The sequence below is a fragment of the Lonchura striata genome, chromosome 6 (assembly GCF_046129695.1).
Source record: "Lonchura striata isolate bLonStr1 chromosome 6, bLonStr1.mat, whole genome shotgun sequence".
Taxonomy (NCBI): domain Eukaryota; kingdom Metazoa; phylum Chordata; class Aves; order Passeriformes; family Estrildidae; genus Lonchura; species Lonchura striata.
In genome coordinates, this window is record NC_134608.1 from 8,008,317 (window position 1) to 8,025,161 (window position 16,845).

Consider the following 16,845-nt stretch of genomic DNA (forward strand, 5'->3'; position numbering starts at 1 on the left):
GGGTACTTTATATTGAATTTCACTCTGTCTTGAAACTGCTACTAGAGACAGACGTGATTGATCTAGGTATGTTATTATGAGTGCAGAATTATTGCCCCTGCCTGTCATTAAATATCACTAGTTTGAAATTTCAGTCAGGCCCTTTATCTCAGTAACTCGTCAAAAGGAGCAGCTGCCAGTGGACAAGAAAAGATTGGAAGCAGGTTTCCTGGAAATGTATTTAATTCTTTATGTCTCTCTAAAAAAAAAAAAAAAAAAAAAAAAAAAAGGCCAAAATTAAACAAAATTTATTTTTCTCATAGTTATGTGAGTCTCAGTAAAATTTAGAAGTTTGGAAAATGTTGTCTTTAGTAACTTATGACTTTAAATGCCATTTTCCAAAGGAATTTTCAGGAATTCTTCTCAGTTAATTTCACTAATGCTCCATCAGATGGTAGAGCAGAAATAATTCTATAATCCTAGACAAATATTGCATTTTAAGTCCCACCACAGAAATTACATTATTCAGTAAAAATGTTTAGATGCAGCTGGGGGGTTCTGGCATTTGGCTGAAAATGCAGTGGTCCACAGTAAAGTCTAAATTCAATTCTTCTATCTTTCTAGTGAGGGTCTTAAAGGTGAAGGTTATTGAATGCTAAAAAGTGCTTTCATAAATCTCATCTTTTGGAGTTGTTAATGTATTATTATAAATTTGGAGTAGGGCTGTGAACTCATGTCTATGTTCCCCAGATGAATTTATTACTGAACTACAAAGGCCATGCTTGTTTGTTTGTTTGCTTCTAACTGCAACAATATGCAACCATTTATACAAATAAGGAAAACTCCAAAAAAAGTACTGAGGCACAGAACACCCAGGAGTTCTCAGCAGCCTTTGGCTGAGGTATTTCCCTGGCTTTTATTCTCTGAGTTGGAGCCAGCAGATGTGCATCCTGGACTTGAGTTTCTCAGCCTCCTAGTGTAATTTTTGCAAATTGTGTGAGATTTTTCTTAAGCAATATCAGAAAAAATATTGGTAAAAGATTAGAGAAAAGGCCTTTGGTGGGGAGGTTTTCAGCAGGTATGGATACAAGTGTGAGATGTGTAGTACATCTGTTTGAAAGTACAGCACTTATTTACAGTAAAGTATTTTGCTGTCACATTAGCTGAATGCAGTTTCCAAATTACATTATCTCTGTTAAAACTTCTTTTGTTATTAGGAATATTTTTCTTATCTACGTCCAGTTAAAGTTAAAAGTTCTATGTTTTTCTATAGTGTTCTAGAAAAAATAGTGTAAGTAATTTAGGAAGTATGGAAAGTGTATATTCCTTTTATCCTTGCAAAATAAGAAAGTGTGTTACAAACTTTAAAGGGAAAATGTAGTTTAGTGAAATTGGCAAAATACATGCAGCAAAATTCAATAATATAACAGGAATTTATGTAAAAGAACACTTGAATATTCACTTTAAATTTTATCAGTTATATACAATGAGAGAGGAATCTGATGGCTACCTGTTAGCAATTGATTCCTTTGCACAGAATTGAATTTAATACTAGGAAATCCCCATCTGTATCTCAGCTTAAAACCTTAAATTATATGCTGACTTGGTAATAAAATGATGTGAGAAAAGTCATAAATTTGACCTTTGTGCATATTTTGTTTCTCAATGTCCTTTTTCTTTGTAGTATAGATTTCAGTGCACTGCTGTGCATTTGCCTTGAAATAAAACATGTTTGATCTGTACATGCAATTGTTCCTGATAATTATGTATATTAAAAACAGAAAAACAAGGTGAGAAAGGAGATATGATTGTATTTAATGCAGTTATATATGCTTAATTTTCATGTTTTATAAATTTCATTCAAAGGTAAGTGATCTTAATGATAGCTGAATGCCAAGGTAAACTGCAACAACTCCATTGTTGAAAAGTACACACAAAAAACAAACTGTGACCTGAAAAGTAAACTTCCAGAGGATTATAGGAGAAAGTTTACTTACACATCAGGTATCTTAGCTGTAATTGTTCTGGCAGTTGATGTACATAAAATGAATAAAGTGGCTTGGCCCAGTATCACATTAACAGTTGAATAAATTAATGCATTCTCTATTGTTTATTTTACCTCCCAAAGTGTGAAAAAATTGCACCTTTGAACAGTAAACTCTATTGCTATAACCATCTGTTTGCAGTTTCATTACACAGTCCTACCAGAATAACCTTCCCTTTGAAGAGAAAATTGATATGGGTTGTAAAAATTACGGTCTCTGACCTTAGGTTTTGTGTCCCTTGAGGTATTCCTGGTGTGGTCTCCACTGGTAGATGTTAAAGTTTCTTCAAGAAGTACCTTTATGTCTTCCAGCTAATTTCAGATAAGAAGCCCATGCATCAAAGAGTCACACGGAGCTGAGCACTCCAGTCTCTTGTTCAAGCCTTAAAATGAGCTGAATGAGACCTCAGCAACTTTGTCCTGCCCTGCCCAAACTGCTGGACATCTGGCATGATGTCCTTTAGTGTAAAGGATGTTTTGTCTGCATGGACTTCACTAGCTCAGTCTTACTTCTGAAACTGTTAAAATTGTCAATTAAAGCCAGCTTACAGCACTAGTATTTTGCTTCAGGTACAATGTTCACTATTAGTTCTGTTAAAATGTCATTAGGTTTTGTATTTTTGGATGCATACTGTACAAAGGCACTAAACTGATCGTTTCCAACTGAAATGCTGGAATAGGGAAGTTAAAAACTGAAAAATGCCATTATTTGTAATCATGATGCTTTTAAAGTAAACACTCTGGATAGTTTAGTAATGAAATATTACAAGCTTTGTTTAAAAAGCAAACACTCCCCCCCTTCCTCTTGAGCTTAAATAGTGGCTTGTTTAAAAAACCCAGTAAAATTCCATAACACTTAAACTCTTTTGAAGTAGTTTTTCAACATCAGCAAGTAATTCTGCAAATTGCTTTTGAAGATGAGGCTTCATTTACTCCAGCGTGTGCAGTCTGATGGAGTGGATTGGTGGGTGTGGACTGAAATGGTAATTTGGGATTTTTGTGTGCATGTGTCTCTCTGTAGAACACTCCCTATCAGACACATCTCTGTCCTCCTGGAGCAGTTGTGAGAGGACCAAGCCTGTTCTGCTTAATAGTCACTGCTGAAGACTTGCAGTCTGTATGATGGCATTGCATTAATGTTGACTAATATTTTTTCATTATTAATTTTTCACTTTCATTCTAGTAAATAATATTTTCATCAGGATTTTTTTCTGGAGAAAAAAAAAAAACATTTTTTTGATTAGGTCAGTTTGCAGAACCAGCCCACACAAACATCAGTGGTGGGGTAAGGATAGGATAAAGATGTGCAGGTGGAGTAGGAAAAGGGGCAGCCTGGGTTTTGTGTGATTTACAGTGTTTTGGGACTGAACCCCAGGACAGAGTGACTTCAATTTTGCATTTGAATTAGTAGTTATGTAATAAGAGAGCCGAGCATAAGACAGATCCCTAATACTGATGTGCACATTCAAAAGAAAAAAAAAAATGTCACTCAACTAATGCAAATTGAAATTATTTTATTGATTTTAATATTTTTGTTTCATGGTTTTATGCTAGCTGAAAATGCTTCCTTTCATTTTGAAAGATAATGTAGAACTTTCTATTAAGTCTGTAATTATATAAAAAGAAGACAGCATTCTCCCTGCTTGCTACAAATCAAACCTTTCAAGTAGACAAAAAAATTATGATAAGTCATTATTTCAAACAGATTTCAGATGCAAAGTAGTCTATTCAAGACAGGGTTTTTCTTTTAGATGAAAAAGTTGAATATTAAATATCCTTGAATTTTTGACTGTTCATTTGCACTTTTTTTTTATGGATGAAGATTTTTGGATACAGCACGGCAATTCTTTAGTTTCTATAAACAAAATCCATCCCACTGACTCATTAATCCAATAAAAATATTCAACAGGAAGCAATGAAGCTTTTAACGTGTATTGAGTAAGTATTGAATAGGTATTTTATTATCATTTGGAAAACTTCAGGAGTTCAAACTTGCTTTAGCTGTCTCTCAATTTGAGTTCTGTTTTTCAAACAGGTTTCACAGCATTGTGATGACTATCAATGCTTTATTTCTCAAGAAAAATTACAAACTTTGTATTTTGAGGGTGATTTTTTTTTTAAATTCACATAATTTTTGTATATTCTGAAAATACTATGAAAGATCTTCAGACGATGCAAGGTAATTGGTGACTAATTGTCTCTGATAGTGAAGTGAAAAGAATAAAGTCCTGAGATTGTCCTGGAAGTGCAGTTTCTGCAGGCACATCATTGTGGGCATTGAAAACATTTTGTATTGATTCTATAGAACAGAGACTTCCAGCATTAATAATTTAGCTGACAAGAAATTCTTTACATTAGGTTATCAATGCTCATACATTGCTACAGAAAACCACTACAGATGTGACATCAGGTTCCATTAGGCTGGAAAAACAAATGTAACAAGGAAGCCTCACCTGATAGCAGCACTTCTTCAGTAGAGAGTGGAGAAAGGAGGGGAAAGGTTTGTTTGCAGAGGGATGAGGACATAATTTTTATGGCTTTACCATAGGGGAAGTCCACTCTGTTTAACCTAGGATCTGGAACTTGAGAAGCAGCAGCTCACACACATCTTTCCTGTTGTACAACCATATAGTTTATAAACCAAAAAGTTCTGAATTACTGAGTTGCTTCTATTGCAAATTTAACTCTTGGCAATTTTTACTGGTCATAAAAAGGTGAACATGGCTGAAAAGCATTAAGCTGAGACCACGTAAGGAAATAAAGGTGACAGGAGGTAGCAGGAGCTAGCTGTGTTGGTGCAGATTTTTGCCTTCATGAGTCAGTTCATTGACTGCTCACATAGATTAACCTGACAAAAACCCATCTAATAAAATGGCAAGTTCAGTGTTCTTTTGCTATGAAGGTTTAGGCAACAAGTAGACACCTCCACAGGAGAATGTATGGTGAATTTCCAGTTAGGGGCATTGCTTTGCACATTGATACCAAACTTTGTGAAAATTTTTGTAGAAGATGGGTTGAATGTGAAAATAAGTGCAATAGAAAAACAAGTTTTACACTTTTTGAAAGAAAAGCATAACCCTCAAACCTGTACAAAATTTTATTGAGAGCAGAAAAAAGGCAGAAAATTGATTATGTCTCTAGGGAATTTTACTGCTTTGGTCCATGTAAATCATTAAACAGGGACCTCACTCTTGCTTGACTTTGCTGACTCTGGTTTAAGAGCGTTATTTGCCAATTAATTCTCTTATCTGTTTTTCTGCACCTGTAATACAATTATTTTATTACATGAAGAATGCTCATTATTCCTTTGCATTAAGGACATTAACTGCTTTTGAGTCTTAGGAGTGTGGAAATAGAGTAAATGGAATAATGACGACAGAATTATTTTTATATTATAATTGCTTCAACTTCTCCAGTTGGATATTTTTTTCACAAATATGGAACATTTCTTGGGTGACTGCTTTAAACCCAATCCAAATGGTAGAGACTGTGGGATCATGACTGTTATTTGTCATTTTAACCCTCATAACTAGGGCATATAGCTTATCTAAATCATAATGTATTTGTCATTTTTCTTAACTGCCTCTGTTTGTTTACATCAACTTTTGTCTGGGCTCTAACTGAATTGTAAGATCATTGAACAGGAACTGTTCCCACTATATGTGTTTAGTGCCTTTCACAATGGGTCACCAAACCTCATGTTGTCTCTCCTGTAATGTAAACAGAAAGAAGTTAATCATTGTCATGGACAGATTGCTTTTCTTTCTCTTTTAGTGGTATATGTGATGTTAATTTGCTTATTTTGGACATATTTTGGACACATGTCTCCTGCATTTGAAGTGATCAGCCTGCGTGGCCTGTTACCTTTCTCTTCAAAAATATGTAATACAAGGTACAAAACCTTTTTACTGAGGTGGTTTTGGTGTAACTCTACAGTTCTTGGCCACTTAGACTTTCTCTGCCCAAGCAGAAGTCCGTGGATAAATGGGGGGGATGACATAAGGTAGTGCCTTTAATTTGGTCACTTCTTAATTCTTTGGATATTTGTATAAGGTAAATAATATAGGAGAAGCTTTAAGTAGGTTTTGGGTAAAGATCATTTCTCCTTCACTTGTGTGTTGTCAGTCCAGAGCTCATTTCAAGGAGTCATTAAATAAGTGACAATCCAATGTAAATTTTGTTTTGTTGAATAAAACTCCCAACAGAGTAACTACAGGAAATCTGTTACTGTAAACCTGTGTGTGGAGGATTTATTTTATACAGCCTTATGTGATGTTGTGAAAAAAATTATTACACAAAGATAAAGGAAGCATTTAGAGCAGTTTTGCGAGTGTTCTTTCACTTGTAACACCAACGTGTTTTCAGCTTACTCTTCAGACTAAAACTTCTAAAAAAATCTAAGAAGAATAAGCCTTTAGTTGCACATGTTTAAAACATACATGTAATGCAGTTTGTCTGTAGCTGTTTCAGAAGCTGTCAGTTAATTCTTTTATACATAAGCAAGGCAAACCTCTCTGTGCAGCTGCAGGACTTGAGCACTGGTTCATTGAGATGAGGCTGATCAGAGAAGATCAGTGCCCAGAAAAACCTCAGCCTTTTTCCCAGCTAGCCAGCTATGACATAGTGCTTCTATATTACGAGAAATAGAGAATATTTTTTCACACCCACGCTCTCTGTGTGATTCATGGTTTTACAGACTTCTGCTGTGTCAGCCCTTAGTGTGGCACTGTATCAAGGTTACCATAAGCTGTGTGCCATGGACTACAGCATCCCTGTCCTTTCTCTTCCTCATCCTGAAACTCTGTAGCATCTTATAACTGAAGTACCACAGGTCTAATTCAATTAAATTACTTATGAAAAGGATCTTATTTTTGAGAAGATTCTTGGAGTGATCTTTGAGGAAGGGTTTACACCTCTCTCTAAAATTGTGTTTAAGTACTTACTCCCTCCATTTGAAAAAGCTGCATCTGCAGAGAAATTGTTGAGTACACCACAGCAAGACTGAGGGGATTGGTTTGTTTGAGTTGGGAGTATTTTGAAAGCCCAGGATGGTATCAGTCAAACAGTAATGAGTATTGGTGCCTGTGCAGACACATTACCTCATGTAAGAGCTGGTTCAAGAGCTGGTTCTTCTCAGGTGGCAGACTGTGCATGGGCACTGCCCTCAGTAGAAAGGAGGAAGGCTTTGAAGCTGCCTCTAGTGAAGAGTAGAAACTTCCAGTGACTTGAGTCAGAGCATGTCCAGGGTCTGTCACATGTGGAGCATACCCAGTATCACCCTACAGTCAGTGCCAGTGAATGTTTCTTTCTACATCATTAGCACAGCAAGTCCTTTTTCTCTTCTTTATTGGCCTGCCTGGGCTAAGTCTTAGGCAAGTTCCTCTAGCAAGCAAGAGTTATCCTTTAGGCATTCTGGCAGTGACTTGAACTTGCTGTTCAAATATTTTATTGCCTCAGGCAGTGGACAAAAGCAAAGGACAGCAATATCCCTGGCACAGTGATTCTTGAGGCATTTTAGCTAAAGGGCATATGGTAAAAAGAATGGTACTTTGATAGGCTGCAGACAAGTCCAACTTATCCATTACAGATAGTGTGAAGAGACACCTGCCTGTAATTATGGCACTGAGCTGGTGCAGGAAGAGTCTAAAGAAAATTGTTTCAAGGATGGTAACAGGACAGAGAATGTGAAGATCAAGTATGGGTGATATAAACAGCTCTGCACAGGTAGGAGTCACATCTGCTAATATTGCAGCCACTGTCAACACTTGTCTAGCAGGGAGCACTTGGCAGTGCCTGGTTTTCCTGGAATCACTTGTACCAGAAGGCGTTGAGTCTGCTTGTGCAGACTGTCAAGCTGGGAGCAAGCTGCTGCTAATTCTGATTAAGTTATCAATGCCATTACCAAGTCAGTCTTACAGACAGTATGGTCTTGTGAGCCACTTTGCACTTTCAGGTAGTACTGAAATGGCTATTTGTGCTTGCTTTTTAGAGTTGAGGGAGGACTGTGTTTCATTTGGGTGCCTTTTTGAGGCACTGTCTTTTGCCACCTTTTGGTGCCTTTTGCCAGATTTGGAAGAGTGCTCTGGGGAAGCATTGCTGTGTGCTTTCTCTGCTCTTATATTTTAGAGACAGGTTGCCAGGCAAGATGGACATCTTGTCTGACCTGGTATGGCTTTCTTATGCAATTAGTACTTATGTAAGTGATCCGTCTTCTGTGTAATGTGAAACGAGGTTGTCTCACTTGCTGCCTCTCCTGGAATACAGCTTTATTAATTTACACATACTATATGCACTAGTTGAGTGTTGCAACATCACAGAACCTGATCACTGAGCACAGAACTAGAGTGTGATTACTTTGTGATTAAAGATTTACCAAATCGATTATGTGTTACACAAGGTCGTTGCAGTATCTGAACTGCTGTTCTGAACAGATAAAAAGTAGTGTAAAATACTTCTGACATATTTATAAACATCACAGGATACATCTCCTGTTTGAAGAATAATTTTTTAAATCTTTCTCAAATGTCATAAAATAATTCTTTCTCCTTCCTGTCATCAATGTTTAGGTCTCCCAGCAATCAGTTATACTCAGTTCCCACTGCATTGAGAGATAATGTGATTGTTCCTTATCCTAGACATTGGAGAATGGACTACTTGTAATAATGCAATTACATATGCTTATTAAAATGAAAAATGTTAAGGGTTTGAGAGCCTTTGTGTTTCACAAGGATACTTCTCTTTTTCAGGAATGATGTTGACCACTGATACCTTTAATATTGCAGCTGTCTGTAACTGTGGTGATAGCAGATCTTTGTCAAAGATCAGGATGTGTAGAGTGGAACAGTTTAACAAGTAATCATCACCTCTTGGCTTTTAAAAGCATGAGTCTTGATCAGTTCAACAAATAATACTTTTGTCTCAAAGATAAGATAGAGATACTACATGCAGCTTGATATAGTTGGTTAGAAGCTGGCTGGAATTAATGTTCTGTAAAGTATGTAAAACAGCATAAGAACCATTGGTAACTGTTTACATGCTATTAATAATTAGCAACCTTCCTACTAGTCAGTTAGGAAAGAACCATGCATTGGGTACAATAGAAACTCAACTCCATTCGGTTGGGTTCAGATTACATTTGACTTCGACAATAGGGTATGAATGGGGCTCATTTGAGTTTCTGCCACTGTAAACAAAGAGATGTTGGAATGTTTCATTTGTTTATTGATTTATTTATTTGGACAGGTGCAACTTGATCATATGAAAAAAATTTTTAATTCAAATATAGGCAGAAAATATCTTAGTAAACATTGTCCAGTCAGAGTATGTGATACTAACCCATGTCTTGGTTCAAAATAATTTAGCCTGTGGCTAGTTTTGAATTTGGGTCTTAGACTAATCAAATCATGGTCTAGAGAAAATGCTTTACCTGGGATTAGAAAATAGAAAATAGAGATTTATTTTCTGATTAATTTCTTTTTAGGTACTAAGTTTCTTCTTTTACTTTCTGCTAAAATTATGTCTACGTCTGTGAGGCAGGCTCTGTTAATGGTAATAGAGCTCATCCTTGGGAAGAGGCCATTCAGGTCTGATGGATCCCATCTGTATGAGGATGATTCTCTAGGGTGTAATTTTCCTCAGCTATTTGAAACCCTCTCATAAGTGCTCCAAAGTGATCAGGTTCTGTAATTTGCAAAATGATGGCAAAAGGAAAGAGCTAGGAAGATTGTTGGTGGGACTGTTTGTTAGAATGCAGTATCACAGGACTAATAGCCTAAATTAATGCAAGGAGCAACTTGATTCAGGCTTTTTTGGTTTGGTTTGGTTTGGGGTTTTTTTTGGTTTTTTTTTTTTTTTGCATCTCCAGCAGCTGGACACCGACACTTCTCCAAAGTGGATACTACAAAGGGAGAATGGATGATGGTAGCACCAACTTATGATTTGGGGCAGGGGAAGGTTGAGGCTAGAGAAACAATATGAAGTTACATGCAGGAGAAATTTACCCTTGGTACAAAATTTTCCAATTCTTTTGTGTTAAATGGAAAATTGCTCGGCAATCTGCTAACAAATCCCACAAATACCTTGCTTACAGGTAGAAATAAACCTACAGAAAGATTGAGTTGACCTTGCACATTTAATAGCTTAAATTATCTTACATTACAATACATCCCATGTTGCAGCTGTGTATTGTATCATAGTCCTATCAAAGTTGTTCCTCTGTCTCTCAGCAGGTGAAATGAATTGGATATACATTCAGGTTTTGAAACAATGGCTTTAATATTTCAGTTCACACGAAGAATTTGCTGTCTTTATTTCCATTTCAACATTATATCTCATTTAAAGAATGACAGGGCTTCTCCTGTAATGCACACATTGGATTCCTGTCAGTGCTAACAGAAGGTATGTGCACACACCAATGGAAGCACGGATTAGAGTTTCTCTTGAGGTGAACAACTGTTTATAATTAGAGTTGTGGGAATGAAGAAAAACCCAGCTAGCAAGCAAACAGTCCCTCTTCCAAAAAGCTTGGTAAACTCATAAAGCTCAGGGGCTTAATCTCTGAACCAGAGTGCTTGTTATCTAATCCCCACCAGCTGTTGTGTACTTGGTAGCCATGACATCTGTAATAGAGCTGAAGGGCCTGTCTATATTGGTTGGCACCTTTACTCACCAACTGAACTTGATTCTTCTCTCATTGCTCACATTTACCTGCTTTAAATCATTAACCAGTTGCTCAGGGTTTGATCATCCATTTAGCCATACTTTATAATAGAAGTCAAGTCTGCTTTTCACATTAAGCATATTTTAGGTATGTAGGCCTTCAGCAGGTCTCATTTTTGTGTTGCTTATAAGAAAAAGGTATCAACCACAAGAATTTCCTCTGGTTTCATACGGATTCCTAACACAGACTTAAAACCAGCATGGGAGTGAAATCTCTTGAGTTGTATTTGAGCATCACACTTGCAGTAAACAGAGTAAAGAATTATTTGCATCTCCATTAACTGATGTGTATGAATTGCTATAGGTAATATAGGTATAATATAAATGTAAGCAGGGTATATGTGTTCATTATAATTATGAAAGAACACTTGTTTTCAGAGATTGCTGTCAGCTGTGCTGTAGTGGGTATTGTTCTTTTTAAGCTGGCAGAGGACAGGAATTGGCCCATCTTGAGAAAATCAGCCATTTTATGTCTCCCAGTTCTTGAGTGAGTGCTGTGATTTCAAGCCTGCTGTGAGGCAGTGCCGTCAGCACCAGCAGCAGTGCAGAGGAACAGCTGCTGTGGAGAATGGAGTGTGACCCCTTCATGTTAGGTGTGGATAAAACTCCTATTTTGGTCCTTGTAGGGGGTTAGAGGGAAGGTGTCTTGTTCCTGGATCCCACATGGGTTTAGTTAGGAGGTAAGTGCTGAGCTGGTCTCAAGGTGAGACCATTTTTGGACATTGAAGGACATACCTGTGGGTTATTTTACTGGTTAAAACAGAGCTGTTTATGGCTTCCTGGCACCATGAATGGTTAGACTGGGCAGCTAAAGTTGATAATGTGGCCAAAACTGGCCCTGAAGGCTGCAAGAAATGTCTGCTAGCTGTCATCATATTATTGTGGATCTAAGATTTTGAACTCTCCTAAGTTAGTTCTCAGTGTCTGTAATACTATCTGTCAAAATACAGAATACTGGCCTCATAAATAAAATTAACTATACTAAGTTTTCAAAGAAATACCTCTCAAGTTTTGTTAAATTTCATTATAGTAATTTTTCAGTTGGAGTTAATTTGATTGATTTTTTTATTATTTTTTCTCCCCTAGAATGGTACAAAGAAGTTCTGGGATTTTATGAGGACACATGACAGGTAATGATGGCATGACATTATTTCCCACTGTCTTCATGTTATATTTCATACTCTATTCTTTCATTAGTCAAGTGTTGTTGATGTTTTCTTTCCTCCAATTTCCTCTTCCATTGTCACTTCTTACATAATACCTGCAGGTGGTTCTCTACAGTTTAAGATAGAATTAGCAGAAATTTAAAAATCTCTTTGTCGTTTATTATGTTTTCAGTGAGTTTTGTCAGTACTTGACTATTCCAATATTAGACTTTTAACACATAATTGTGCATTAACACATTATTGTATACATTATTTACACATTACATTATTTAATTACACAGAAGATGGAACTGAACATTTGGATTGTTTGAAATTCTCTTTTTTGAGTGGGAATTTATTACCTGAAGGAAGGAGTTTCTTCTGTGTTTCCAAATGTATTTCTCTGATCAGGGAAGAAAAGCAATTAACTCCTGACTTCAAAGATCAGTTCATACAAGATTATAACAAATAAGGTGTATATAAAACAGACCACGTCTCAGTGTTATTAAAAACTAAAATATTTATATGTCTTTCCAAAAGTATTAATATTTAATCTGTTTGCTGAAAATTCAGGCACTAGAAGATAAAAATAAAAAGAAGGGTAATAACTTTTTCCAAGAAAAAGATTTTCTAAATCTATTAACTGTAAAAGATGCAGCAATATGTATGCATTAAATAACTAAAATCAGTTGCAATTTGGGAAATTCTTCTCTGTTGGAACCCTCTAAGTCCTTTCATGAGTCTTTGTGGGGTGCCTGGGAGGGATATAAAATTTTAAATTCTAGCAACATTTTTTATATATATAAAGATTCTGAAGGTAAAATTTTCAGGAGGACTGGGAAAGCATTAAATGGATTAAAAATGCCTGTACTGTTTGAGAATGAGGACAGAAAAGGGAGTGATATTTCAATACTGAACTTCACACTTGCTTTTGGAATTTGCCTGGAAGACAGTTCTGTCTTTGCACTTTGTCTGTCCATATGGGCATGTGCCTAAATTTATGATGGCAGATACAAAGGCTGAAATGATAATTGATTGCTGGAAATTTAATATATTCCCATTCAAGCAAGTGAATCCAGCCTCAAGTCACAGTACTGAGAACATGACTTCCAGATGAATTTGTATGACTATTTTTGTTTAAACTTTAGTTTATCACTGTGTGATAATGTGTGAATATATGCAACTGAGTGGGGTAAGTATTAAAGGATCAGTTTTCCATGAACTTCTTGGGAACAGTATTTCTGAAGGACTTTTGTGGACATTTTTAAAATAGTTGAGAACATAACTTTATAAAAAGGCTACAGCCACATGTCATGCCAGTCATCTCTGGTCACATAACATTTGTTAGCTTCAGATGCACAACAGCTGCCACCCCAACTTATTAGTGACTACTGTGGAACTGCAGAATGTCTAACACTCTTTCACAAGGAAATTCATTGCAGCTTCTGACACCAAAGTTAGTAATGTGAACTTCCTGCATAGGAAATCCATGGGTTTACATAATTTTTTTTGAGAATAAGAAGGCAATTATTACCCAATATATTAGTCAGATTCAAAATCCCTTACAATACTTTAAAGCCCTACATTTTGATGTATTTTAATAGCTGTGATGCTTATTATGTGGAAAAGCCATGTTAACTAGTTCCTGAAGATTATAAAGAACTTTATGCTGAGAGAGCTCTTACAGGTTCATTACTGCTAATGAAATATTGAAGGAGAGGAGAGGTTTCTGGGACACAGTTCTGTTGGTCAGGATTTCCTGGTGTGTATGTCTGCTTGAAGAACATTGTAGATGTTTTCCAGAATTAAGATCCCTTTTCCATAATAGTTTTTCATAAGTATTCATGGCTTAATACTCATGGAAGTGCTGTAAGACTCTTAAGTGCTCCAAGTATCTGTAATGCAGCTGTTTACCTGAACTGATATGTATTACGAATTTAGTGATGATTAATTAAAAAAACAACAGTGTGATGATATCAAACCAGACATTGTGCCTAACCCATGTCTTTATTGTCATCCTCTTTCAGCAGCACACGTAAACATGCTTAAGATTGACTTCCTTGTTGCATGGTAGTAAAATGAGAGCTTGTGTGCTGGGTTCTTTTGGGAGTGTTCTGCCTCATTTCAAATTAGGTCAATATAAGCCAATATTTAATAGATTTGTATCAAAAGATACAGAAAAGTATTTACCAAGAGAGATGAAGTTGTTGTTGTATAAATGTATCCTTTCCAACTGTTCAGATGAACAGCTGATTAAATTATACAAAGACAAAAACACAAGGACTGCAGTAGTCACTTCATTTGCCTTAGATGTGAGTCATCTCTTAAAATCTCACTATATGTTGCAGTGGGGCAAGATCATTTAACTATGTGTAGTCTGGTGGTGTAACTCTAGCACAAGATAAAATAGCATAATTGGTATTACTTCTCTGGTTTTTCCTTTTATTTCTTGTCTTTCCTTTAGTTATTGCACATCTGGGCATGAGTCTACAGTATGTGGTTCATGAGCTTTCTTAAGATCAAGATCATTCAGAACTAAACATCAATCCTGAAGGCACTGCTGTAATTCATGTTGAACAAGTAATTGCTTATTCCCAATCCCTCCCTGCCACTTGAAGACAAAAATAGTTATGTGCAATTTATTCCTGGTCACACAATAAACTGTGTTAAGGCAAACCTTCAGAACCTGTACCTTCAAAAGTCAACTGTGTGTCAGCATAGACAAAAGCAGCAGCATTTCTTACCATATTTAGGTTTACATTCTAACAGAAGGAAGATCCACGACACAAGGACACACCTATGGACAGTAGTTTGGTCCTGGAATGCTTTGCCCAGAATCTCCTTCCTTAGAGAAATCCAAACCTTGGCTGGACAAGGCTCTGAGAAATCAGGCCTAACTTAGAAGTTATAGTGATTTTAACAGGAGATTGGATCAGATGATTGCCAAAAGTCACTTGCATCCTGAAGGTTTCTGGTATTTTACAAGCATATTAAATGCTTCATGAGTGTTACAGTTCCCATCTGAAAACTGTCAAAAATTGGCAAACTTGTCAAGGAATCTGTCAATTTCTAAGCCATTTTTCTATTGGAAAATAATGAGGTTACTATTGTTCTTGTTCTGTGGAGTTAGATTTAAGTTAATCTTTCTTTGAAACATTCAGATAACATTATCGGAGCTCATTGGAAGGTTTTACTATGTCATTAGAAGCAACAATGAAGTTTACTAAAAATGAATGAAGTAAAAATCCTTGATTACCTCTTTTACACTGTAATTATTGAACAAGTTTATTGAGCTGTTGCTCCTAAGAGTTACATAATTTTGGCCTGTTGTGTCAGGCACACAGAAAAGATGCTTTCTGGCGTTAGGCATTACTTACTTTTCTAATTAAGTGTAATTTTCCCTTTAATACTCAAGATGATGTGTTTGGTCATTATTAAACATATCCTGATGAAAATCAGGCAGAGTGCAAGCAATGAAAATTGAGATACAAGGTGTATTTCAAGATTCTTTTTAGACTTGGGTCTGTCAGAACTGGTTAGCAATTTGTGGGGTGTGATTTGCAGGCTGAAGAGCTGTTAATTTTTTTAAGGGCTTGGCTTTTAAAAATAAAAGTCTTTATCAGGAGAACATTTTCCTTCTACAAATTTGTGGTGATTTTCTGTTAGAAATACAAACATGCTGAATTTTACAGAGTAACCATTGATACCTGTAACAAAAAAATATTCTCTAAAACCAGACTCAGGTTACAGTTACATTCTCCCTCATCCTAATTTTGCTATATATAGTACAGTAAGAGCCTGAAATGTAATACTTAAGTTCTACATTCATCTACTTTATAAAGCAATAGACCACGTTCGTTTCAGGTTTCAGCAGCTCCCCTTAAACAGATTCAAGGCTTTTAAAAGGCATAATTTGGGAACAGATGAAGGTCAGTGTACAGTCATGTGCTCCCTTCTGTGCTTTGAGTAATAATGCTTGAGAACAGGGACACCACTGTACCTTTTCCTAGTTGACAAAACAAAATTATGTCTACCTCTCTATTTGAAAGTGTGAAAAATTCACTGTAAAGTTCACTGCATTTAAAGAGAACAAATTTGAGGAGACTGAATTTTGTGCAAGATAGCAAGATAGTTATGTGAGTTCCTCTCAACTCTGAAAATACCATGTGATGTATATAAAGCATTTGGACTAAAAAACTTGGAATTCTACACGTGCATTGTACCCCATTCATGCTGCATTTTTACCTTCAAAAACGTCTCAGTGACTCAGCAATAGTTCCTGACTTAAAAAATTCTTACTGAAAAAAGCTGAAAGTTTATATTCCTGCTTATAAGATTTGCCTTTTTTTTTTTTTTTTTTCAAGTAAAGATATTCATTTGTTTCACATTTCAAACAAATTAATTCCTAATCTAATTTGCTTCCTCGGAAGGAACGACTTTACACTTTCTCTATTACAAAGACAACTGAAAAGTGTAGTTTTCCATCAGGAGTGAGTTTACAGGATGAAGGAAACCAAAGCAACCTCCACCTCAGCTTGCTTCCTCCTGCAGGTACCAGCCATGCAGGCAGCAGGAGGAGGTTCTGGAGGCAGGTTAGCAATGAGCATAACTCAGGAGGAGGAGATGCAGGTGTGGAGGCTGCGTGCTGTGCAGTTACCTGGCCGAGGGCAGAGCTCAGGAGGTCCTGCCTGAGGAATGCAGCCCAGCAGCTGTGGCTGCATCCAGCCCTGGCCAGGGGAGCCAGCCAGGGATGGGTCACAGAGCCGTGGCCCACGGGAGCCACGGGTGCTATTCTGGCTCAGGGGGCTGCACAGGCAGCTATGGAGACACGGTGGAAGTCATGTGCCCTGACCACATTATAGGAGTGGATTAAATTCCTTCTCCTGTTTCATATGCCAGATCATTTGGGCTTTATGGAAACTTAATCCTGTATGTATTTTTCTGGTTTATGTCCTGGTG

The 16,845-nt window shown here is 36.6% G+C and overlaps 1 protein-coding gene across 2 annotated transcripts in view; it reads left to right on the forward strand.

Moving 5' to 3' along the window:
• The window catches only part of NUDT14 (nudix hydrolase 14), a 59,020-nt gene that overhangs the window by 15,636 nt on the left and 26,539 nt on the right, over positions 1–16,845 (forward strand). The window contains exons 1-2 of one of the 2 annotated variants that reach the window (XM_031504905.2): positions 5,862–5,915; positions 11,828–11,871. In XM_031504905.2, coding sequence (XP_031360765.1) covers positions 11,855–11,871 — 17 coding nt within the window. In that variant the 5' untranslated portion in view covers positions 5,862–5,915; positions 11,828–11,854. Of the gene's footprint in view, positions 1–5,861; positions 5,916–11,827; positions 11,872–16,845 lie in introns of those variants that run through there. The other variant, XM_021554491.3, reaches the window with a different exon arrangement.